Raw genomic sequence first — 26,365 nt, 5'->3', positions numbered from 1 at the left:
TACTAAGTGGTTCCTAAGATGTTGCTGTAGATTGATAAAGTGAATTAAAGCTCCTGAAAAAAACAACAGTATACCAAAGAGAAAAACGTTCATATATGTTTATTTTGTATTTTTAGAACATGAAGAGGCAAATAAATCGTGTTGCATTGATTATCAGATCGATACGGATGGTAAAATAATTTAATCTTAATTATGTAGCCATAGGTGTCTGTGTTTTAGCTTGAAGAAGAGCCGTGTAAACAGTATGTACATTCTTATGGCAGAAAAATAGAAGAATACAGCAGATGCTCTAGATCCAGAGTGTCTCTCTGAGATAAAACAGCTTCAGAAAAGGACGAAAAAGCTTTAATAAACGTATCAAAATAGACTTAATTCAATCGTCTGGAGTCCCGGCTCTGTCCGCTGCACATTTACACGCAGATAAGGACTAGGAGAGGATGGGAAGAAGCACTTATCAACACATGATAGCAGTTTACAGCACAGCAGACCATCCATCTCCTGAGAAGACAAGATACGAACTGAAAAAACATCGGAAAAGACAAAGAAACAGTCTGATCTAAAAACACATGCACTGAATTTTTCTTTAAATATAGGTCCAGCATTGCTACATTAATATGATACATCATATGGTCAAAGGTCTGAGGACACCTCTTATAATAAATAATAATATAAATAATAATAATAAATAATAATGCTGAATTAATAATAATGCATGTCATTTTCCCTCCAAAATGTCATGTGACTCGTTAGTGTTACTAGGTCTCAGGTGTGCATAGGGAGCAGGTGTGTTCAATTTTGTGGTACAGCTCTCAGACTCTCTCAAGCCTCTTCTGAAGTCTGTACACAAGAAAGCCTGCAAACAGTTTGCTGTTTTGCTTCAGAGTTGTTGCTGTGGTAAATACGAACCGAAAAGCATCCGAAAAGACAAAGAAACAGTATGATCTAAAAACAAACTCACTTAACTTTTATTTAAATATATGTCCAGCATTGCTATATTAATATAATACACCATATGTCCAAAAGTCTGAGGACACCCCTCATAATAGATAATAATCTTAATAATAAAATAAATGAAGAGATCACTTCAGTTTCTGAATCAGTTTCTCTGATTTTGCTATGTATAGGTTTATGTTTGAGTAAAATGAACATTGTTGTTTTATTCTATAAACTACAGACAACATTTCTCCCAAATTCCAAATAAAAATATTGTCATTTAGAGCATTTATTTACAGAGACTTGAAGAGAAATGTCTGAAATAACAAAAAAGATGCAGAGCTTTCAGACCTCAAATAATGCAAAGAAAACAAATTCATATTCATAAAGTTTTAAGAGTTCAGAAATCAATATTTGGTGGAATAACCCTGGTGGTTTTTAATCACAGTTTTTAATCATGCATCTTGGCATCATGTTCTCCTCCACCAGTCTTACACACTGCTTTTGGATAACTTTATGCTGCTTTACTCCGGTGCAAAAATTCAAGCAGTTCAGTTTGGTGGTTTGATGGTTTGTGATCATCCATCTTCCTCTTGATTATATTCCAGAGGTTTTTAATTTGGTAAAATCAAAGAAACTCTTCACTTTTAAGTGATCTCTTATTTTTTCCAGAGCTGTATTCCTGAATTTCTGCATTATTCAGTTGTTTTAATGTAAGCAGAGTCATTCAGAGTGGCTACAGAGTGGCACAATATATTGATATTGCGATATATTGTATCGATACTAGATTCAGTAGATTCAAATATTAGTAATCTTCATAAACATCTTATATCTTAGTTATTTTCTATAAATTGACCTTAAATACATGAATTTAATGTGGAGTCTGACGTTGATCCACTGTTTTATGCTGACAACTTTTTTGGTGATGAGGATTTCATTTTCCAGCAGAATTTCGCACACTGCCAAAAGTACCAATTGGACTTACATATAACATTTTGAGACATTTCTGCTTCTCTGCACCATTATACTTATAATAACTTTGCAAAACTTTAACCCTTTAGCCTTATATGGTCACACTGCTGTATCATCTAGTGGTCACATGACAACATTCAACACTCAACTGATTGAAATCAAGAGGGTGGGAATCCCATTCAGAGGTTTCTACAGCCAGTTCAGACAGAAACATGGGTCAGATATAAAAAACTCATCCAGTATTATGTTTGAAACTGTTCTTCTAATGTTTATTTGCTCACTTTCGAAAGAAAAGAGACACTATAAGGAACTTCTTATTGAGCAGGCCTCACTGCTGGGTGGAGGTGGTGGGAGGAGGTAGCTAACTAAGTTAAGCGATGCTAAGCTAAGTAAAAAAAACTGTAATAAAATGCTTTCTTTTAAAGTGAAATTGTGAAAAGATGTTAATCTACACAGATTTCTCACCTGAAAACTGTTTATTTAGATGAGTAAAGCGCTTCAGTTATTTTACAGTAAGCCTAGATTCCCGAATTAGCATTAGCGGCTAACCACAAGCGACAGCACGGTCAGCACAATAAGCCAGGGCAATATTAGCTGGCGGTCCGGGCCACGTAGCTTGTTTTAACACAGTAAACATGCAGACTACAGTCTGATATACTCACCTCTGAATAGTGAAAGAGCTAGCGCTTAGCGTGGTTAGCAGCTAATGCTAATATTGCAGGCTACAGGCCAATAAAAGTTATTTTTTGGACTAATTGGGTCTTAATAGCGCTTAAATTTTAAAATAAACAACAATTTCTAATTGAAGACATTGTTTTTTTTGCTCGTTAGATCCTAAAGTGAGGGTCTCGGGAGGATAATATTCTAATTTTCCGAGACAGATTTGTGGCCATAATCATCAACAATAAGACAAATAAAAGCCTAAAATAGATCACTCTGTGTTTAATACATCTATATAATAAATGAATTCCACACTTTCAACTAAATTACTGAAATAAAATCACCTTTTGATGATATTTTAATTGTTTTTCCCCCGAGATGCACTAGCACACACTCCCAACAGTAGCTATAAAAGAACACGTTTGTGATTAATGTTATTTAAAGCAAATTTGAAGCAAATCTTGTCCCTTATGTTTTCATTTTTGTATTTTTAAGCGAACATAGCTTTAACATAAATCAGGCTGATCACACACAAATAACAATATATAAAGAATGACTATCCAAAATTCATTAATAATTAATAAATCTAAAAAAATGTAACAAAAACTGATCACATTTACTTTAAAATAAGAAATAAAATAAACGTTTTTTTTTTTTTAAGTCTATGACATTTAAATGGAAGTGATACTCAGTCTTTACTCCCATTGGTCCATCCATCCATCCATCCATCCACCCCCTCAGTAGAATCAGAACGGGTTAATTTATAGGAGTGTTGAGATAAAAATAGCAAAAATGAGCCCAAAAAATAAAAACAGATGCATTTCCAAGGCAGCCGTCCAAGAAAAAGAAAAGTTCAGACATAGACGAAGGCATCATCAGGTAGTTTCTGGAATGTTGTGGATAAATTATGTAGTAACGAAGAAAATTTTGAGTTCTATTATTCGTTATTTTCTCTTTTCCTTCCTTTCTTCTGTTTTTTGGTTTCGTCCACCACAGCGCTGGTCCTGTATCTGCTTTCCAAAAGATCCAGCAACACCGCAGCGACCACGTCTCACTACGGTAAAAAAGATTAAAAAAGGAAATAATCGCTGTACAGCAGGAGTTTCTCTCGTTTTCACGTTGTTCCCATTGGTGCAATCAGTAGATTCCAGCTCTCACTGTGGTGCCGGGCCACTAGGGGGCGCTGACGCAACTCGCCGATCACACGCTCATGGTCATTGTTGGAGAATACTGAGGAAAAAACATAAAATAGATTAGCGAAAGATTAAATTTGAAATATTCCCTGTTAAGCTAATCCTACGCTCAACAGCAAAAGCCTACGCTTTATCTGAGGAGCTCCTGCTTCTGTTCTTTACTACATGCGTGTTTTATCCATATTAACAGCAAACAGAAATTATTTACTCAGACAAAAAGAGGAAACAAATTATACAGCTCAGAGAAACGTTTCTCTCGTCCCACAGACAAGCCCAGAACCGGTCCTGAGTAGTAAGAGATAAAACTCCTTAAAACTCTGGATATGAGGCGCAAAAAAACTTCAAGAGTAGTAACTATATCCCTGTTTAAATATATTAATACTGTAGCTTGAAGGAAAGTTGTTAAAGGCGTATCTCTTTTTAAGGTCTATTGTTTAAATTCTTCAGCTGTTTTTCTGATAATAAAGTCTGATTTCTTCATATATTGTGTAATTTTCTGGAACAAAGTAAAAGTGTTTTATATTAAATGTAATTTGGATTATCTTCGTTTCAATCTGCAGCTGCCAGAGACTGACTTAAAATTACTTAAAAGTCCACTTTTAAGAATGCTATTCCGAATGTTCTCAATGAATGTTGTAAATTATTTTTTTCTCTTTCTCTTCCCATGTAGTGTTGTCTGTGTTTTTGCCTTGTAAAATAAAGTTTCTATATTTATATACATACATACATACATTGCTGAAGCATTGCTGGAGCAGTATTAGCATTACCCGCTAACTGCACTAAGCTCTAGCTCTTTTACCGTTCAGAGGTGAGTATTATTGGCCTGTAGCCTGCAATATTAGCATTAGCTGCTAACCACGCTAAGCGCTAGATCTTTCACTATTCAGAGGTGAGTATATCAGACTGTAGTCTGCATGTTTACTGTGTTAAAACAAGCTACGTGGCCCGGACCGCCAGCTAATATTGCCCTGGCTTATTGTGCTGACCGTGCTGTCGCTTGTGGTTAGCCGCTAATGCTAATTCGGGAATCTAGGCTTACTGTAAAATAACTGAAGCGCTTTACTCATCTAAATAAACAGTTTTCAGGTGAGAAATCTGTGTAGATTAACATCCAGCACTCGTTTCACTTGAAAAGAAAGCATTTTATTACAGTTTTGTTTACTTAGCTTAGCTTAGCTTAACTTAGTTAGCTACCTCCTCCCCCCACCACCCAGCGGTGAGACCTGCTGAATTCCTTATAGTGTCTCTTAAAAATGCGCCTTACCTGAAACTGTTGGAGCCTAAAGTTAGTATTTTGACTAATTATGACCACCAGTATAACCAGTTATACTGTCAAACTGTTTATCCAGTCAAACCAGCCAGGAGAAATTTTGACACTCACAAGATAACACCTCAGAACTTATACAGGTGTGAGCATTACCAAGAAATCCCCTCAGGTAACACTTAATTCTAATTCCAATTCATTTACAGTGTATTTTCTTCTGGATGTCCATCTTTTGTAACTATAAAAACAGATTAAACCGTCTAAAAGTAGCTACCAGTAAAATCTGGTTCTGAGACCAGGTTTATTCAGCAGAATAAAATAAATTACTCACGTTCTCATTCTGGAAAGAGTGAAGGAAGTTCCCTCCTAAGTCCCCGTCGTCTCTGGGAGTGCCGGGAGGGTTACTCAGACTGCCCAAGTTATTTGGAGAATTCTACAGTTGCATAAATATATAAATAAATAAATAACATGAAATAAATAAATGCAAAACACAAATTAATTTCTCGTAGATAAAGCACATTAATATGATTGTTGTAACAGATTAGCTGATTACCTTGGGAATTCCATCGATGTCACCTGAGCCTATAGAAAAATTCAAGATAAATCATGATAAATCATTTTAATTTTGAGTTTTATTATGTTTGGTTGAGTTAAATTAAATATTAAATGTATCAGGGGATTGTAACGTAATCTGAATCAGGATGTACCTAATGATCCGTTCATGTGGTGCGGCTCCAGTCCCCCCAAGGGCCCGTCTGGACCCAACGGGAACTAAAGAAAAGAGAAAAGAGAGAAAACCACAGAAAGAACAGAAATGTTAGTGTTTTTTTTTTCATTTGCTGTATTTTTTCACCCCATTATTTTTTATATGTAAAAAAAAATGATTTGCTTGCATAAATCTAACCACTTTCTTAGCTTTTGTTGTCATGTGCAAAGACCTGATCATCCTTTGTTTCTTATTATTTAAATTTTTATTGTTCTTACTTTGTATTTATATATATTTTTTTAGATTTTGCTTCTTATGATCTTAGTTCATCATTATTCTTTTTTTATATAGTATAATTATTTTTTTGTACTTTTATGTGTTGATTTTTTATGGTCATTTTATTTAAATTTTCCTATATATATATATATATATATCCATCCACATTAATATTAGTAACATTAGTATTTTTTCTTTAGTATTTCTTATTTAATGTTTTCAATGCCTTTTATACTGCAAATGCTCGGCTGCATTGTAAATGAGGGTCACCCTCAATGTACTCCCTAATGAAGGTTGATTAATTGATTAACTGATGATAATCACAGCAGCCCTGTAACAGATCATGAGCGGAATCTGCTCCTTTCCCTCCCCCGTGCTCTGCTCTTAAACTACAGCCCAATCAGATAGAACTACATTTCCCTCAAAATACTATGACTTTATTCTCTCATAATATTACGACTTTAATCTCATAATATCACATATTGATTGACTGATTGAATACTTTTGTCTACATGGTGTAGCTGCAAAGAGGGACTGACTCCACACTGATGACTATGAATTTAAAATGGGATGTCAAAAAAATACAATAAGACAAATCTAACTGCAAAAATATATATTTTACAGCTGGAACTGAAGAACTCACACTGGATCTGTTTCCGGCCTGCGGCACCGAGTTTATAATAGTGTACAGGTTTTCACCAGAGTTCGTGGAATCTGTGGGGAAAAAAAATATTATTTTATCAATAAAACCTTACATATGACACTTTTACTATAATAATTTCTGAAACATAAGATGCTTAAATTACTACTTTAATGTTACACTGGAGCTAATGTACAATAATAATGTAATTTAATAATAATGATAATGTTAAAGTAACATATAAGTAATGGAAGTTTATAATGCACATGTAGCTGTTCAGTGATCTCTAACAGAAATAATTATGTGGTTTCTGACACTGTATAACATAATATTATCTATAAGCTTCGGGTAAAGTATGATAGTGTAGCTAAAAACAGCGTCAGTAGTCTGAATTTGGTCTTGATTGATTGGCTATATTTAAAATATGAGGAAATTGTACCTGCTGGACTGGGCATGATGGGAGTTCCTGGTGGACATCCTCCTCCGGCTCCCCCTGGAGGACCCTGAGATAACGAATTTAATGGCACATTTAAAACAACAAGGTCACTACCTGGATTGAACTAAGCAAATAGGTAAGATCCTCCCATTGGGTGAGTAGTTTAACTCTAGCTGATGCAGGGAGTAGCTTCTTATTTGTTAAACAACCTTGTGGAAAGACCTGATCATCCTGTGGTCGCAGAAAATTGTTAATCTGTTTCAGAAGGGTCCAGTTATTGGCATGCATCAATAATGCAGAGAATAAATCAGGTTAAGAACGGTCTAATGCATTATTAAAAAGTGGAAAGACAGTGAGAAAATATCATCTTCCAGGAAGAAATGTGGTTATTTGATGAAATTGAACAAATGGTAGAAAAACAACACTAGAACACTACATATGTTGTGTAATAGTGAAGGTAAGAGCTTTGCCTCACGCTCTGCAATGCAGTGAAGGGAACTCATGGGATTAAAGAGACTAAAGAGCTGTGTAGCTTTAAGAAAAGCACTTATCAGTGAGGATAAACAGCTAAAACGGCTTCAGTTTAGTAGAGATCATAAATGCTGTGCAGAAATTCAGAAGTACATTAATATTGTTGATATTGTATTAAAATCAGAACACAAATCAATCTGAACAATCCATAATAGACGTGCTATAAACTGAGTCACAAGTTTAACATGGTTCTTACCACATATGTGCCAGGAGATGATGAGGAATATGGGATCTGAAGAGAAATAAAATAAATACAGTATTTTAAACAATGTTTTTTTTTATTATCTTTCAAACATTGCTTATTAATCAAGCTTTGAACTTTTGCTTTCAAGGTATGGATGGAAGGATGGAGAATCCAAAATCGGAAAATGAGAAAATCTGCACACTGTATTATCCATTTGTAAAACGAATGCATTAATAAGCAGCAGGTTAGAAATCTAAATAACTGATGGTAATCACAGCAGCCCTGTAAAAGATCAGCGGAAACTGCTCCTTTCCTCCCGCCGTGCTCCTCTCTTAAACTGCAGCCCAATCAGATAGAACTATATTTCCCTCAAAATACTATGACTTTATTCTCTCATAATATTACGACTTTAATCTCATAATATTACAACCCTAATCTTGTAATATTATGACTTTAATCTCGACTGTAATCTCTGTGTTTATTTGGGACACTCTTAAAAAAACAAAAACAGTTTACTTTAAGAATAAAGTCATAATATTATGAGATTAAAGTCGTAATAGTACAAGAGAATAAAGCTGACTTTGGTATTAATCTACAATGCAGAACACTGAAGTGTCCAAACTTTTGATACATATATATTTATGTATGTAAGTTTCCAAATTTGCATTTATTCTGTTTGTCCATTTACAATGAAATATCCGTGAAAAGAACAGATGCAGTTTTAAAATTATTTTTCATACTTAAATAAATAAATAAATAAATAAATAAAGCAAAATGAAGCCTAAATTAATTAATTAATTAATTGTACTTACTGTGTTAGCGTTGTTGGGATTAGGCCACGGCCTGCCGGTCCCCGGACCCCTGAACACAGAAAAAAGTAAAATATATTAATATATGTATATATTAATAGCAGTATCTGTCGACCTGATCTGCTATAAGGATTAGCATTAGACAGAATGTTTAATTTGACATATTTTTATCTAAAATAAAGCTTATAAAAGGGGGATTTCTTACATATTTGGCATGCTTTGGCCCATAGAGGTGGGAGGCCTCATCCCACTGCTGTAGTTCTGCAGTGATAACCAGGGATCAGACTACAGAGAGTCCGGAGAAACGGAGGAGAAAAAGAAGAAGAAGAAGAAGGCTATTTTACTATTCATTTACAATGTAGGAAAAAAACACAGGAAGTGCAGAGGGTCCTGTTGGTACAGGACAGTTTACAGGACGTACCTGTGGTCCCGGTACCATCGGCCCCATCCCTCGAGGCACAGGCATTCTCTGCATGGCTCCCAGATTAGGATGACCTGAAAAAAAAAAACAGCACATTAAATTTAAGTGATAAACCAATCGAGCCACAGGACACTGCCTACAGGACACTACAAACAGAATGCTGCCCACAGGATGCTACGAACAGGACGCTGCCTACAGGATGCTACAAACAGGACACTGCCCACAGGACGCTACAAGCAGGACACTACCCACAGGACACTACAAACAGGACGCTGCAAACAGGGCACTGCTCACAGGACTCTACAAATAGGATGCTGCCCACAGGTTGCTATAAACTGGATACTGCCCAACAGCAAGCCGTCTACAGGACTCTAAAACCAGGATGCTGCCCACAGGCCACTACAAACAGGATGCTGTCCACAGGACTTTGCCCACAGGACACTACAAACAGGACGCTGCCCACAGGACATTGCCCACAAGACACTACAAACAGGATGCTGCCCATAGGACACTACAAACAGGACTTTGCCACAGGACACTACAAACAGGATCCTGCCCACAGGATGCTAAAAACATGATGCTGCCTACAGGATGCTGCCCTCAGGACGCTACAAACAAGATGCTGCCCACAAGACACTACAAACAGGATGCTGCCCATAGGACACTACAAACAGGACTTTGCCACAGGACACTACAAACAGGATCCTGCCCACAGGATGCTAAAAACATGATGCTGCCTACAGGATGCTGCCCTCAGGACGCTACAAACAAGATGCTGCCCACAGGATGCTACAAACAGGACACTACAAATAGGACGCTGCCCACAGGTTGGTACAAACAGGACCATGCCCACAGCAAGCCGTCTACAGGACACTACAAACAGGATGCTGCCCATAAGATAATGCCTACAGGATGCTACAAACAGGACGCTACAAACAGGATAATAATAATAATAATAATAATAATAAAGTATGTAGGAAACAGATACAGTCTGTAATTATTATAGAACTACAGTGTCCTGTATGATCAGTGGAGCTGAATAAATGGGTAATGGTTATAATGTTATGGCGGCTCAGTGTCTCACCTGGAGGTCGTGTTGGGTCCATCACGTTGGGAGGTAAAGGCTGCCCTCCAGGTGCCTGATAGAAAGATATGAGGAGAAAATGATCAGCGATCGATCAGTAAAAGATCAATAGAGAGCTCAGAGAGGCGTCATCATTTCAATATTAAAAACATACAGGAAACAAACCCATCCAGACTCACCTGATTCCCCATCCTGATTGGCGGCCGAGGTCCTCCTGCGTAACGCGGCGACATGAAGGGCTGCAGGACATAACACAAATGATCAATTGACTTTAATATTCATACTGGATACTAAATAATTCATAGTGTATACAGAATTATTTATAGTAGATAATGAACAATAAGTAAAAATAAGTTATACAAGATCCCAAAGGACTCATAGTAAATACTCAATAACTCATATAAGAAACTGAATACTTAATAGTAGCTGTCATTAATTCATAGTGGATCCATAACAATGCAGAACAGACAGTGAATAGTTAAAAACAGATAATAAATGATGAATAATTCATAGTGGATACTAAATAATTAATAGAGGACACTGAATTCTTGAAAATAGCTCTCAAATAATTCATGGTGGCTCTCAAATAATTCATAATGGATACATAACAATGCATTGTAGACAGTGAATAGTTCACAATAGAGTATAGATGCTAAATGATTCATAGTGGATACATAATAATTCATAAAAGACACTGAATACTTGAAATTAGCTCTCAAAATATTCATAGTGGATATATAACAATGCATAATAGACAGCGAATAGTACACAATAGATAATAAGTAAGTCATAGTGGATCTCAAATAATTTATAGTGGATACATAACAATGCATAATAGACAGTGAATTGTTCACAATAGACAGTAGGTAATAAATAAGTCATAGTGAATCTCAAATACTGTAATTTATAGTGGATGCTGAATACTTACTAGTAGCTCTCATATAAGTCATAGTGGACACATAAAAATACACAATAGCAAATTAAAAGTTCACAATATAGTATAGAGAATAAATAAGTCATATTGGATCTCAAATGACTCATAGTGGATACTAAATAATTTATAGAAGACACTGAATACATAATAATATCCCTTATTAATTCATAGTGGATACATAACAAAGCATCATAGGCAGTGAATAGTTCACAATAGATCATAGATAATAAATAACCATAGTGGATCTCAAATAATTCATAGTGGATACTGAATACTTAATAGTAGCTCTCAAATAGTTCTTAATGGATACATAACAATGCATAATAGACACTTAATAATTCACAATAGATAACAGATATTAAATAAGTCATAGTGGATCTTAAATTATTCATAGTGGATACTAAATAATTTATAGAAGACACTAAACACTTGATAATAGCTCTCAAATAATTCATACTGGATACATAACAATGCATTGTAGACAGTGAATAGTTCACAATAGATAATAAAAAAGTCATAGTGGATGTCAAATAATTCATAGTGGACACTAAATACTTAATAGTAGCTCTCAAATAATTCATAGTGGATATATAACAATGCACAATAGACAGTGAATAGTACACAATAGATAATAAATAAGTCATAGTGGATCTCAAATAATTCATAGTGGATACTAAATACTGAATAGTAGTTCTGAAATAATTCATTGTGGATACATAACAAAGCATTGTAGACAGTAAATTAAGTCAAAGTGGATCTTAAATAATTCATAGTGGCTCCTGAATAAATCATAGTAGATCTCACAAATCATAATGGACACATCATGATTCATACTAAATACTTAGTAATTCATAGTGGAGCTTGAATAAGCGTTTGTGTATATTCAATAATTCATTATGGATCTTGAATGATTCAAAGTGAATCTCGAATAATTCATAATCGGTCACAAAAAATAATCTAAAGTAATTAAAAGTGGACACTGAAGAATTCATAGTGGATACTGATTAAACCAGATACTGCACAGTTCATAATACATTTCAAATTATTAATAGTAGATACTGAAAAAATCATAATGGGAACTAAGTAATTAATATCAGATACTGAAATTAGTGTATAAGTGTGTATAGTGTGTATAATCATTCATTATGGATACAGATTTCATCGGAGGTACTGAGTAATACATTTTAATAGATACTGAATGCTTAATAATTCATAGCGGATTTCTGTCTCAATTTTACAGCAGTTCTTATTTAGTAAATTAATGGAGAAGCTTCAGCAGCACAAGCAGAAAGAAGCATTCTGCAGAGAATTAGCTCAAAGCGGACCCTGCTGTGTGTGTGTGTGTGTGTGTGAGAGTGTGTGTGTGTGTGTGTGTGTGTGTGTGTGTGTAGTTTGTTACCTGTCCGTGAGCTCCCATCATGTTAGCGTTAAGTGGAGGATGGGGGGACGACTGGGAGCCGGTGGGACCCTGCAGGGACCCCGATGGACCGGGTGGGGGAGGGGGGGGGCAGTAGTGATATAGAAGGTTTGGGGGGGGGGGGGTTGTAATGGTTAGGAGGAAACATGACAGGAAAGAGGAAAGAAAAGCAGAGCAGAGCTGTATTAGTGTTGTGGTTTTGTGTGATTCTGAGGCACTTTAACAATGGCAGAGGGGGCAACCGCCCCCTTTTGAGCTCCTAATTGCTTAAAAATGTCACTAAAATGCACGAAAACAGGACAAAAAGCCCTGTTTTTGTGCCTTTTCGGTAGAAAAGGGTGCCGTTATGAAGTTATCTATGATGTCGGCAGTTTTTCAATACCTTAACGACCCCAAAAACACCTCCAGGATGACGATCGCCTTGCTAAAGATGCTAAAGGTAAAGGTTACAGACTGGCGAAGTATGTTTTCACACCTGAACCCAATTGAGCACCTGTGGGGCATCCTCAAGCTGAAGGTGCCTAGGCCCAGACTCAATCACTGTCTGGGAAACCAGCCTTGGTGCCAGAAACCACAGGACATCTTCCTTCAGAAGTATTTGTGAAGTCCATGCCTTGATGTCCCAGAGCTATTCTGCTAGCCTACATAATATTAGGCTGGTTGGTTTTAATGTTATGGCTATCCAGTACACATACATTTAACCCATTATTTAAGGCTGGATGAATATATTGATCATGAGGTATTGATAATACAAAAGTGACCAGTAGAGGTCAGTAGTGCTCCAGCAGAGTCCAGCTAAATCACATGTCTTTCCATACTCCAGAACATAGAAGAAAATAGAGAAAAATAAGAGAGTACCTAAAAATGATGAGTTTCTTTGATTTTATCAAATTGAAAACCTCTGGAATATAATCAAGAGGAAGATGGATGATCACAAGCCATCAAACCACCAAACTGAACTGCTTGAATTTTTGCACCAGGAGTAAAGCAGCATAAAGTTATCCAAAAGCAGTGTGTAAGACTGGTGGAGGGAGGAGAACATGATGCCAAGATGCATAAAAACTGTGATTGAAAACCACCAGGGTTATTCCACCAAATATTAATTTCTAAACTTTTAAAAATTTATGAATATGAACTTGTTGTTTTCTCTGCATTATTTGAGGTCTGAAAGCTCTGCATCTTTTTTTTTGTTATTTCAGCCATTTCTCATTTTCTGTAAATAAATGCTCTAAATTACAATATTTTTATTTGGGAGGAATTTGGGAGAAATGTTGTCTGTAGTTTATAGAATAAAACAACAATGTTTATTATATAAATAGCAAAATCATAGAAACTGATTCAGAAACTGAAGTGGTCTCTTAATTTTTTCCAGAGCTGATAATATTGTATTATTACCCATATATCAGGATACGTATTGTATCGCCAACTTCGTGCCAATTCACAGCCCTAGTATTTACACCTGATACACAGTTCACAGTTTGTGATGCTTTTTCAGACATTTTCACTGCAGCTTCTTTTCGTTGGTTCTTGTTTTTCAGTCTCCTTCCTCTCACTTGATGTAAACCCTTAAAATTACTTTAAACCCAATTAAAAATTAAATATAATAACAGGGTCAAACGTTCATTTATTTGGAACCCTGCTTTAGATCACTGAATTAATGGTCTCTGAAGAAAGACAGGTTTTGGCTCTTGCTCATGAATATTTATACATGCAAATATATTGCCTCTGATTGGCTAACAGCACTAAAGCAGCAGAGACTGCCTACCTGCCTTCAGCTTTCCCCCCACAGTCAATTTTTCAGCTCTAAAACTTAAAAGGGAAAATCTATCTATCTATCTATCTATCTATCTATCTATCTATCTATCTATCTATCTATCTATCTATCTATCTATCTATCTATCTATCTATCTATCTATCTATCTATCTATCTATCTAAAATCTGACGTGAATGTCGCCTGCTTTGATCGATGTTCTGTCAAATTGTGCTACTTTGTTAAATCGAGCTTCCGTAGTGTATATTTAAGGTCTCTTTAAAACGCAGAATCAACCAGAGATCCGATTTAAATCTACATTTGCTTACACAAGGTAGCTAACGCTAACTAGCTCTGTAAACAGAAGCTTTTAGCTCCTCCTTAGCTATTAGCTCCTAATGCTGAAACTCAGCTTCAGCTCTCTCTGTGGGTGGTCCTGAGACTTCAGAGCCGTTTCTGATCAACACGTATTTCTGAGGATTTTCTTCTACTGCAGACAGTGGAGGTTGGGGAAAAGTTTCATCATGTGCAGCATCATGTACAACTCCAACAGAGAGATATACTGTATTTCATAAAGAACAAGAAAAAGTGGATTTTAGCGGAAGAAGATCTTTGAGTAATATTACTGCTTTTATATTAGTGATATCCTTATTTCCTATGCAGGAGGGGGCGGGGAGGATGTTACGAGTGGACGGTTAACAGAAACGCTTCTGCACAACCTGTGCGTGACCACTCCGCTCTGCTCTTACGGTCAGAGCAGTAAAAGTAGCCGTACTTCGTGAAGCTAGAGTGGCTGCCATTAGCGGCTAATGGTCGTAATCAAGCTGAATCCCAGCAGACGCTGGGCTTGGCCGATAACCACAGGCAGAGGCATAATGGGCCCTCTGTGTTCGCCATCTCGAAACCGATGGCACGTGTGTGAGTGTGTGTGTGTGTGATTTTGGCCTGGTGTTTGACTCTCTGGGACTGAAATCTGATAGAGAAAGGTTAGAGCCAACGTTTGGCCAAAAATCTCATTTACACCCCCATCAACTCAATCACCCACCACCCCATCCAGTGCAGGTAACCAGCCGGTGTCTAAAGTTGAGGGGTCCAAAAAAAACAAAAATGATGAGTTTCTTTGAATTTACCAAATTGAAAACCTCTGGAATATAATCAAGAGGAAGATGGATGATCACAAGCCATCAAACCACCAAACTGAACTGTTAAATTAATTTTTGCACCAGGAGTAAAGCAGCATAAAGTTATCCAAAAGCAGTGTGTAAGACTGGTGGAGGAGAACATGATGCCAAGATGCATGAAAAAAACTGTGATTAAAAACCAGGGTTATTCCACCAAATACTGATTTCTGAACTCTTAAAACTTTATGAATATGAACTTGTTTTCTTTGCATTATATTTCTGGTTATTTCAGCCAATCCTCATTTTCTGCAAATAAATGCTCTAAATTAAAATATTTTTATTTGGAATTTGGGAGAAATGTTGTCTGTAGTTTATAGAATAAAACAACAATACTTATTTTACTCAAACATAAACCTATAAATAGCAAAATCAGAGAAACTGATTCAGAAACTAAAGTGATCTCTTATTTTTTTACAGAGCATATTCTTTTTCGAATTTTCTCCTGTTTTTTTTTCTCCCAATTTATCTGGCCAATTGTCCCACCCAGTTCCTTCTTCACTAGTGATGCTTCAACACCAGGAGGGTGAAGACCAGCACATGCCTCCTCCGATACATGTGAAATCAGACTCCGCCTCTTTTTGATAAGCTGCTAGTGCAGCATTTCCGAGGAGGAAAGTGCAGCGACTCGGTTCTGATACATCAGCTCACAGACGCAGCCTTGTGCTAGGAGTGATGAGGGGAAAGAAGAGCACCATCTACTGTACCCACCCAGAGAGAGCAAGAACAATTGTGCTCTCTCAGGGCCCCGCCAGCTGATGGCAAGCTGCATGACCGGGATTCAAACCAGCGATCTCCTGATCATAGTGGCAGCACTTTAGCTCTTGCTGGGTTATGTTTCGTCAGCAAGTCTATCAAACACTATTATATGAGGAGAATGTATGGAGCAGACTGGGCTGATGGAATATATTTATATATATATATATATATATATATTTGAGGAAATGTCTGTACAGGTAACAGCTCTGATCCTACCTGGAAGAAGCCCGGAGGTAAGGGTCCTCCTGGCATCCCGTCTCCGGGGGGCATGTTCCCCAGCGCTGGGCTCGGAGCTGCTGCTGCACTCTGTAAACATACAGGACCGGAGATATAGAGTTACAGAGGGACTACAAAACATATACAATACAATATACCACAAATATAAACATTTAAACACATCAACAGACAAATAATCATTATTCTAAATATCTTTTTGGCCATACTAAACCTATTTAATCTTTGTTTTTTTATTCGGTTAAATCTCTGATCAAATGAATCTTTTGAACCTTTGTTTTTTGGTCAAATTGAATCTTTTAAATCTAGTGAATCATTAGTTTTCATGTGAATCTTATGAATCTTTTTTTTTTTTTTTTAAACTAAACTTATTTAAACTTTGCTTATAATGTGTTGAATCTCTAATTATATGACTCTTTTGAATCTTTTATAATTTTGGCCAAACTAAACCTATTTAATCTTTGTTTTTTTTATCATGGTGAATCTCTGATTATATGACTCTTTTGAATACTGCTTTTTTAGTCAAATTAAACCTTTTGAATCTAGCAATCATTGTTGAGCATAGTGAACCACTGGTTTTCATATGAATCTTTCGAATCTTTTATGTTTTGGGCCAAACTAAACCTATTTTATCTTTGTTTTTATATTGTGCTGAATCTCTGATCATATGAATTTTTTGAATACTGCTTTTTTAGTCAAATTAAATCTTTTAAATCTGGCACTCATTATTTTTTTGAATCTAAGTGAGCCATTGGTTTTCATTTGAACCTTTTGAATCTTTTATATTTTTGGTCATACTAAGCCTATTTAATCTTAGTTTTATTTCATTTATTTGGATCTTTGTTTTTGGGTTAATTTAAATCTTTTTAATCCTTATTTTATCTTTTGTTCAATCATATCATATCATATTGTAATATATTTTTATGCTTCATTTATTATATATTATATATTATGCTTTCCTAAACAGTTTTTGTTCATTTTCATTTCTGTTTAGGATTAGGTGTCACGCCTGGTGCTGTAAGCATGTGTTCCTCTCCCACACTCAGCATTGCCCAGAATGCACCACACACTGGTCACATGACACATCACATGCCACAATCAGGAAATCAATCACCGGAATACTAGACACCTGTGTACAGGCCTATATGAAAGACTCTCCCACTAGTTATGACCTTTGTTTTTTGACCACGATTCTTGCCTACCCTTTGATGTTTAATGATTATGTAATAAATTAAATTATATGCAGTAAATTATACAGAAGCTTTTTTTCTCTTTTGCTCAGAATACAGTATTTCTATATCCTGCATCTTAATCTCACACTGAACTGAGGTTGACACAAACTTCTCGATCAGGTTTTGGCGTGACTCCAGCTTCCTCCTCTCCTCTAAATATTGTGAGCACAGTAAATATGAAGCATCAGCAAAATCAATAGAGGAAATGTGCCCTGCGGCGCGGTGGGCGGCGGCTAATCACAGACAGGTCATCTTCTTAACGAGTCCAGCTCTAATCAATCACAGTCAATTACCCTCAACATCTCCGCCTATCATACGCAGCTTTTCACCCGTTCATGCAGAGCAAGCAAACCAGTCCCTGATCATCAATCACTCCATCATCACTCTATTATTAAACCTGCAGATCCAGCACATCCCATACCTCCATCTACCAGCCTTCAGAGCTCAAATACACCACCTCCACCACCTCCACCAGCCCCTGATCATCAATCACTCCATCATCACTCTATTATTAAACCTGCAGATCCAGCACATCCCATACCTCCATCTACCAGCCTTCAGAGCTCAGATACACCACCTCCACCTGCACCTCCGCCACCTCCACCAGCCCCTGATCATCAATCACTCCATCATCACTCTATTATTAAACCTGCAGATCCAGCACATCCCATACCTCCATCTACCAGCCTTCAGAGCTCAGATACACCATCACCACCTCCACCTTCACCACCTCCACCAGTCCCTGATCATCACTCACTCCATCATCACTCTATTATTAAACCTGCAGATCCAGCAAATCCCATACCCTCCATCTACCAGCCTTCAGAGCTCAGATACTCCATCATCACCTCCACCCCACCCCCACCTCCACCACCACCTCCACCACCAGTCCCCCTGATCATCACTCACTCATACTTATACTGCATTTATATTGCAGTTCTAATAATGTAATAAACTATTATTAAACTTTGTGTAAAAGTTAAACAATGGTACAATATAGTTTTTGGGTTTATTGATCTTCAACATTCATTCAGCTTCATTAAACTGTCTTCAATGTATGTATGAAGTGCATTCATTCATTCAATTATTCATTCATTTGTTCATTCAGTCATTCTTTTGTTTATTCATTAATTTACTCAATATTCATTCAATTAATTTTTCACCTATCGATTCACCCATACATTTATTCATTCATTCGCTTATTCACGCATCCATTCATCCATTTGTTTTTTTTTTTAACTTTATATTCATTAAGTTATTAATTCACCTATCCATCTACCTATACATCCATCTATTCATTCATTTATTCATTCATTCATCCAGTGGCTTAGTGGTCCATATGTCATCATTAACCAGGTTGTAGGTTTGATACCCAGGTCTACTAAACTACCACTGATTCTGTGATACTCGATATATAATCACAATACAGATCTTTAACGTATTTATTACTATTCATGTAACTATAGCGCCACCATGTGGGGTAATGAATTCAATAAAAATATCCATAAAATATAGAAAACGATGTGGTATATCACAATACTGCAATACAGATATATTTTCCCACCATCAAACCTCTATTTATACAGTGAAAATGTAAATATGAGGAATCTCCTGAGTTTTAATGCAGAATGCAGGACCTTTACCGGGTTCCTGGCTCTCTACCTGTCTGTGTTCTTCCAACCTGAAACTTGTCCTTCTAAGGTTGTAGCTGAGCAGAGTCGACCAGCGACGCCTAAGAAGAGCAACTGTAACAAGATGAGCTTCTCTGGGGGATTTGAGTGTAAGATAGCTGCTCTACCTGCTATAAGCCCCTTAAGCCCTGACCTGTGCTCTAATCAGCTTTCACACACTCCAGCATGAGCTGGAGCACAGCCAGAGCCGAGACCGGACCCACATCAACCCCGCGTCAACCCCGCGTCAACCCCGCGTCAACCCCGCGTCAACCCCGCGTCAACCCCGCGTCAACCCCGCATCAACCCCGCATCAACCCCGCATCAACCCCGCATTAACCCAACATCAACCCCGCGTCAACCCCGCATCAACCCCACGTCAACCCAACATCAACCCCGCATCAACCCCGCATTAACTCCGCATCAACCCCGCGTCAACCCCACATTAACCCAAAATCAACCCCGCGTTAAGTCTGCATCAACCCCGCATTAACTCCGCATCAACCCCGCATCAACCCCACAAGTAACCTATAGAAGAACCTAACCTACTGTACGAAGGAACACATAAGGAATCATGTAGTAATATATACAATTTTGGATTTTATATTTAAATTAATATATAAATATTTTATATATTTTATATATTTTATATATAATATATAAAATTAGGATTATTTTTGAGTTACATAGCTGATAGTAGACTATTGATGGTTTTTACGCTCCACATGGGCCTTCAGCTAAGTTTTTCTGAGTCATTTTAATGAAAACATTTGGCAGTATAGAAGAACAAGGCAAAATCGAAGTCAAAAACACAAAAAAAAATGGGTCAAACACAGAATAAACAGCACCTGGGCAAGAGAAACGCTTTGTATAGACGGACGGAACCGGATATAAAACTCGGCAGTGAGTGAGTGAATGAAGTGTAGGGTTATATAGAGTAAGGTGAACAGCTGAAATCAATACTCAGGTGATACTGCGGTATGGGAGGTGTCAAGTGATTAGTTAATAATATCAGTATGTGGTGCATTAAGATCGTTGGTAGACATGAGGTAGCTAAATTTGCTGTTAAAAATATCTATTTAGAAAGTGAAATCTTTCTTCATTTCTGACCTAAATTTGAAATAGATGTAAATCAAAGACCTAAATCAAATAGATGTAAATTTATGGATTTGAATGTGTTGTTTTGTTAGCAATTTTAAAAGTAACTATCAAAGTCAAGTGAATTACGCCATAAAAAAGTTTATCCTAAGTTTATTGAAATATGTAAAAATTACGATTCTATTTGGGTTATATAGCTGACAGACTAATTATGTTTTTTTACGGTTTTAAATTTTCAGTACAATCACTAAAATAAAGCTTCTTTATCATAGAAGAACCATTTTTGGTTTTAGAAAGATACATAATTGTAACAGACATGCCATCGGAAGTGTTTTACATTTGGAATCACTCAAAGAACCATTTTTAGCAGCATCATTTTTAGTTTTTAACTTTTTATAGCATACAATAACATCTGTCCCCTGTTATCTTGAGAAAAGCTGGACGTGTCTCTGTGATGAGGGGGTAGTTAATGACAGAAGGAGGACAAAAAGCTCATTTTCATGAGAAAGCAGAAGCTCCTCAGAGCAGGAAGGCAGGGGTTTGAACTTCTGAGCCTCAGGCTAACAGCGCTAAATCCTGCTATTGTTTCTAAATGAAGCTTCACGGACCAAACATCTGCCTAACAATCACACCCCCACCTGTCTGAACCTCTCAATACACCAATTACTGCAGCTCTTAACTCTAGCACACAGTAATTATTATTCTACTGTTTCTATACATTCACTTTGAAGCATACTGTTATTTAAATGTAATTACTTAATTACTTAAATACACAATTACACCATCATAAAACCAAAAGACCATATCACCCAACTACAATACAGAGCATACGATCATTCACTGCATAAAACAAAAGCTTTATGTTAACCATGTCTAGAGTGTCTACCTCTAATTAACTCCATATAACACCAGAACTCTAAACCCAAATAATCATAGTTTATTACAGATAGATAGCCTTCTATACCACTGACTTTATTAATGTTTATTTGGGTTTAGTTTTCTAATGTTATATAGCGTTAGTTTTACAGGTAGACACTCTCACTGATTACTGACTAAACCTTAATATAAATAATATATAATACATAAAATATATAAATAAACATAAACAATAAAGTCAGTGATCAGTGAGTGTCTACCTGTAAAACTAACTCTATATAACATTAGAATCCTAAACCCAAATAATCATAGTTTATTACAGATAGATAGCCTTTTATACCACTGACTTTATTACTGTTTATTTGGGTTTAGTATTCTAATGGTATATATAAATAATATATAATACATAAAATATATAAATAAACATAAAGAATAAAGTCAGTGATCAGTGAGAGTGTCTACCTGTACTAAACCCTATATAACATTAAAATACTAAACCCAAATACACATTTATAATAAAGTCAGTGGTCAGTGAGAGTGTCTACCTGTACTAAACCCTATATAACATTAGAATACTAAACCCAAATACACATTTATAATAAAGTCAGTGGTCAGTGAGTGTCTACCTGTACTAAACCCTATATAACATTAGAATACTAAACCCAAATACACATTTATAATAAAGTCAGTGGTCAGTGAGAGTGTCTACCTGTACTAAACCCTATATAACATTAAAATACTAAACCCAAATACACATTTATAATAAAGTCAGTGGTCAGTGAGAGTGTCTACCTGTACTAAACCCTATATAACATTAGAATACTAAACCCAAATACACATTTATAATAAAGTCAGTGGTCAGTGAGAGTGTCTACCTGTACTTAACCCTATATAACATTAGAATACTAAACCCAAATACACATTTATAATAAAGTCAGTGGTCAGTGAGAGTGTCTACCTGTAATTAACTCTATATAACATTAGAATACTAAACCCAAATACACATTTATAATAAAGTCAGTGGTCCGTGAGAGTGTCTACCTGTACTAAACCCTATATAACATTAAAATACTAAACCCAAATACACATTTATAATAAAGTCAGTGGTCAGTGAGTGTCTACCTGTACTAAACCCTATATAACATTAAAATACTAAACCCAAATACACATTTATAATAAAAGTCAGTGGTCAGTGAGAGTGTCTACCTGTACTAAACCCTATATAACATTAGAATACTAAACCCAAATACACATTTATAATAAAGTCAGTGGTCAGTGAGAGTGTCTACCTGTAATTAACTCTATATAACATTAGAATACTAAACACAAATAATCATAGTTCATTACAGGTAGACAGCCTTCTATACCACTGACTTTATGTTTATTTGGGTTTAGTTTTTGTACTGTTATATAGAGTTAATTACAGATAGATACTCACTCTCACTGATCACTGACTTTATTAATGTGTATTTGATTTTATTTTTCTAATGTTATATAGAGTTAATTACAGGTAGACACTCACTGACCACTGACTTTATTATTTTTTGTTTATTTGTTTTTATTACTCAAATGTTATATAAAGTCAGCAGTGAATGAACAAGTTGACTATTTGTAATGGAGGTCAGTGAGAGTGTCTACCTGTAAATAACTCTGTATAACATTAGAATACTAAACCCAAATAAACATAAAGTCAGTGGTCTTGCTCTTGAATATTCATACTTGCAAACATATCGCCTCTGATTGGCTAACAGCACTGTGACACCAGCGAGACGGACAACAGTTAGAAACGTTTTAAAATAAAGAGATTTTTACACTAATAACAGTTTTTGCAATGTCATGTGTTATTTTACAACATGTGTAATAATGCCCTGCTAAGTGCAGTTCAGCCACTGACCCAGACTTAGAGTCTCGGTAAAACACCAAATCCACCGGAGATCCTATTTAAACCTATAGTTACTTACACACAGAGGTGGGTAGAGTCCAGGTCCAGAAAGTAAAAATCCACCCCGGAACTTTTTGAAACATACCTAAACCTATCTATCTCAATTGTACTTGGCTGGTGGAGTTTTTCCTCCATAGACTAATTCTAACCATTTGTTCTTTAGCTCTGAATTACTGGGTAAAGTATATAAACACTGATGTGTTATTCGCACAAATAACACAGGAATGAATTGCATGCTGTTTCTAGTGCTGTTAGCTTTATTCCTATCTGATGAGACGGTGTCGCTGCCCGGCTTCAGCTCTCTGTCTGTGGGCGGTCCCGAGCCGACGTGGGCGGGCCATGAATACTAAATACTAATTCACGGGTTGATGTAGACACGGTGTTTTTCCTGATCGACTCGTTTTTTTCTGAATATTTGTTTTTACTAGTTACTGCAGACAATGAAGAAGAGGTTGAGGAAGAGTTTCATCAGCAGTGCAGGACAAGAAAAAGTGGATTTTAGCAGAAGGAAACCTTTAAAATAAACTCCAAACATTAAAATAGTGTTTTTAAACTCAGCAGAAGTCAGTAGAGTGTGGTAGAGTCCGTGCCAGCGGACGCCACCCTTCAGCAGAAGCAGCTCCGACTTCCTGAATCAATCACTCTTATCAGCCCATCACTAAACCCCTATGGAGTCTGGAACAGAGCTCCAGCAGCTCCAGCAGTCTAAACATGCTGAAAACAGCCCGGCCTGCACTTCCTGTCCACGCCCGCGCCCACCACCACCGCCTTTTAATCACATTACACTCAGATCTGCCCCACTGACGGGTACACGCTCAGCACGCCCGCCCTAAACTACACTGATGGATGAGGAACATTAGCTGAAGCTGTTGGACGGTACAGCGTTGCTTAAAATTTTTTGAAGCTTTCCAAATGTTTTCTATGTTTATGCATAAATATGATCTAAAACATCGTCAGATTTTCATCATCAGAAGTCCTAAACATAGATAAAGAGAACCAATTTAAAGAAATGAGACCAAAATACTATACTATATTTATCCATATGATTTTTTTTTAACAATTTGCAGACAAGCAGAAAAAAAACATCATCATTAGCCAATGTGAGAGAGAGGCCTTCAGTTGCTTAGAAGTTACCCTGGGGTCCTTTTACGACCTAAAAGTACATGAAAAGTAGAGTAAAATGATCCAAAATTAAATATTTGTGGAAACCTCTAGGATTAGCAATTAGCTTGAAGGTGAAATTACAGAGTCAGGTGTCTTTAAATCATTGGCCGACAAACAATTAGTGTGACAATTAGCTTTAATTAAAGGTCTCATTCCATCGTTTTTTGATTAATTTTAAAATGTCTAGTTGTGGTAAATCTCTAGTATGAATGAATACCATGTGAGCTGTTTTTAGTTTTTAGTCTGGTGATACGGTAGAACACTGCTTTAGTCCGGCGGAGGAGTGGGGCGGGAGAAAAGACAGGATTTCAGCTTTTGCTTATGAATATTCATACATGCAAACATATCGCCTCTGATTGGCTAACAACACTGCGACACCAGCGAGAGAGACAACAGTTTAAAAACATAGTCTTAGAGTCTTTGTAAAATGCAAAATCCACCGGAGATCCTATGTAAACCTATAGTTACTCACACACAGGTGGGTAGTCCAGGTCCAGAAAGTTAAAAAAAATCCACCCTGAGGGTTTGAACAAAACCCCGAGGTGGATTTTTACTTTTAAGTAGTGTAAACAGAACTGTTATAAACATCTAAACACTTATCTATCTCAGTTGTACTTGGCTGGTGGTGTTTTTCCTCCACAGACTCATTCTAACCATTTGTTCCTTAGCTCTGAATTACTGGGTAAAGTATAAAAACACTGATGTGTTATTCGCACAAATAACACAGGAATGAACTGTTCACCCTCGTTCATTTAATCTTGAGCTAAAATTCACTCTCTGCTCTCTTTCTGGGTCAGAAAATAATCTGAACGATAAGTTCCCTTACAAACAAAAGCTTATTTAGCCTGAGTAAATAAAGCGACGGCTAAGAGCTCTGTAACAACTCCTCAAAACAAGATAGTCATGCAGATTAATCCTTAGCTTAGCTTAGCTGCTGATAATAACACAAGCTTATAAAATGTAATATACACTATTTTATGACTAGTGGCTGTTTATACTCTGATTTTTAATGATTTTAGACTACTAATTCTGTGTATATTTAATAAAACATAGCAAATTTAGAGAAACTGACTTTACCAGTGGCAAAAAATCGTTTTTATAAGATTTATATGCTTAAAGGAGATTTTAATTAACATTATTAATGGCATCCAATATTGACTAATGTTAATTAGAGGATAAATAAATAATAATTATTATTATTATTATTAATATTATTATTATAATGATGGTTTTGAGTGTATAGAAGTGATCGTCAGCGTGTCTCGGGCGGGACAGGTGTTGTGGGTTTGCTTATTCACAGGTTTACTCTGCGCTCGGCGGGGGTCAGCGGCGGAGCGAGGGACCGCACTCGTCTATCTCCACAGAGCCGGCGGATGAGTGCCATCCGCCTGGAAACAAAGACCTTTACTCTGACGCCATCAGCAGCACATGTGACAGCAGCTAAAGAGCCACAGCCCTGGGGTTAAACCAGCATCCCATAATAATACAGAGAGAGAGAGAGATAGAGAGATAGATAGATAGATAGATAGATAGATAGATAGATAGATAGATAGATAGATAGATAGATAGATAGATAGATAAAGGCAATGATACAAAAAGGAGAAAAGAAAGAATGAGAGATGAAGAGAGAGTAAGAAGAGAGCAATAAAAAAGAAGAGAGAAAAAGAGAACTGAAGAGGCAGAGAGATAGAGAGAAATAAAGAGAGAGAGATACAGAGAGAGAGCGATAGATCGATAGATAGATAGATAGATCGATAGATAGATAGACAGATAGAGTAAAAATGAAATGGAGAAAAAGGCAGTGATACAAAAAGGAGAAAAGAAAGAATGAGAGAGACAGATGGAGAGAGTAAGAAAAGAGCAATAAAAAAGAAGAGAGAAAAAGAGAACTGAAGAGGAAGAGGGGAAGACAGAGAGAAAAAGAAATGGAAAGAGAGGAGAGTAAATAGTAAGAAAGAGAGGAAATAATAGGCAGATAATAAAAGAAGAAAAGAAAGAGAG

General features: G+C 36.4%; 1 protein-coding gene across 2 annotated transcripts in view; it reads right to left on the bottom strand.

The window, feature by feature from the left end:
* Window positions 1-84: 84 nt before the first annotated feature.
* Window positions 85-26,365, bottom strand: part of ssbp3a (single stranded DNA binding protein 3a) — a 58,400-nt gene continuing 32,119 nt past the window's right edge. Inside the window, exons 5-18 of one of the 2 annotated variants that reach the window (XM_049478877.1) lie at window positions 16,365-16,454; window positions 12,443-12,511; window positions 10,289-10,348; window positions 10,110-10,164; window positions 9,026-9,099; window positions 8,810-8,889; window positions 8,608-8,656; window positions 7,808-7,843; window positions 7,084-7,147; window positions 6,648-6,718; window positions 5,730-5,793; window positions 5,576-5,604; window positions 5,354-5,455; window positions 85-3,795 (exon numbers count right to left, since the gene is read on the bottom strand). In XM_049478877.1, the coding sequence (XP_049334834.1) occupies window positions 3,766-3,795; window positions 5,354-5,455; window positions 5,576-5,604; window positions 5,730-5,793; window positions 6,648-6,718; window positions 7,084-7,147; window positions 7,808-7,843; window positions 8,608-8,656; window positions 8,810-8,889; window positions 9,026-9,099; window positions 10,110-10,164; window positions 10,289-10,348; window positions 12,443-12,511; window positions 16,365-16,454 (873 nt within the window). In that variant the 3' untranslated portion in view covers window positions 85-3,765. The remainder of the gene's footprint in view (window positions 3,796-5,353; window positions 5,456-5,575; window positions 5,605-5,729; window positions 5,794-6,647; window positions 6,719-7,083; window positions 7,148-7,807; window positions 7,844-8,607; window positions 8,657-8,809; window positions 8,890-9,025; window positions 9,100-10,109; window positions 10,165-10,288; window positions 10,349-12,442; window positions 12,512-16,364; window positions 16,455-26,365) is intronic. The other variant, XM_049478878.1, reaches the window with a different exon arrangement.

The sequence above is a fragment of the Astyanax mexicanus genome, chromosome 4, assembly GCF_023375975.1.
Source record: "Astyanax mexicanus isolate ESR-SI-001 chromosome 4, AstMex3_surface, whole genome shotgun sequence".
Taxonomy (NCBI): domain Eukaryota; kingdom Metazoa; phylum Chordata; class Actinopteri; order Characiformes; family Acestrorhamphidae; genus Astyanax; species Astyanax mexicanus.
This window is presented reverse-complemented; position numbering and strand designations above follow the sequence as displayed.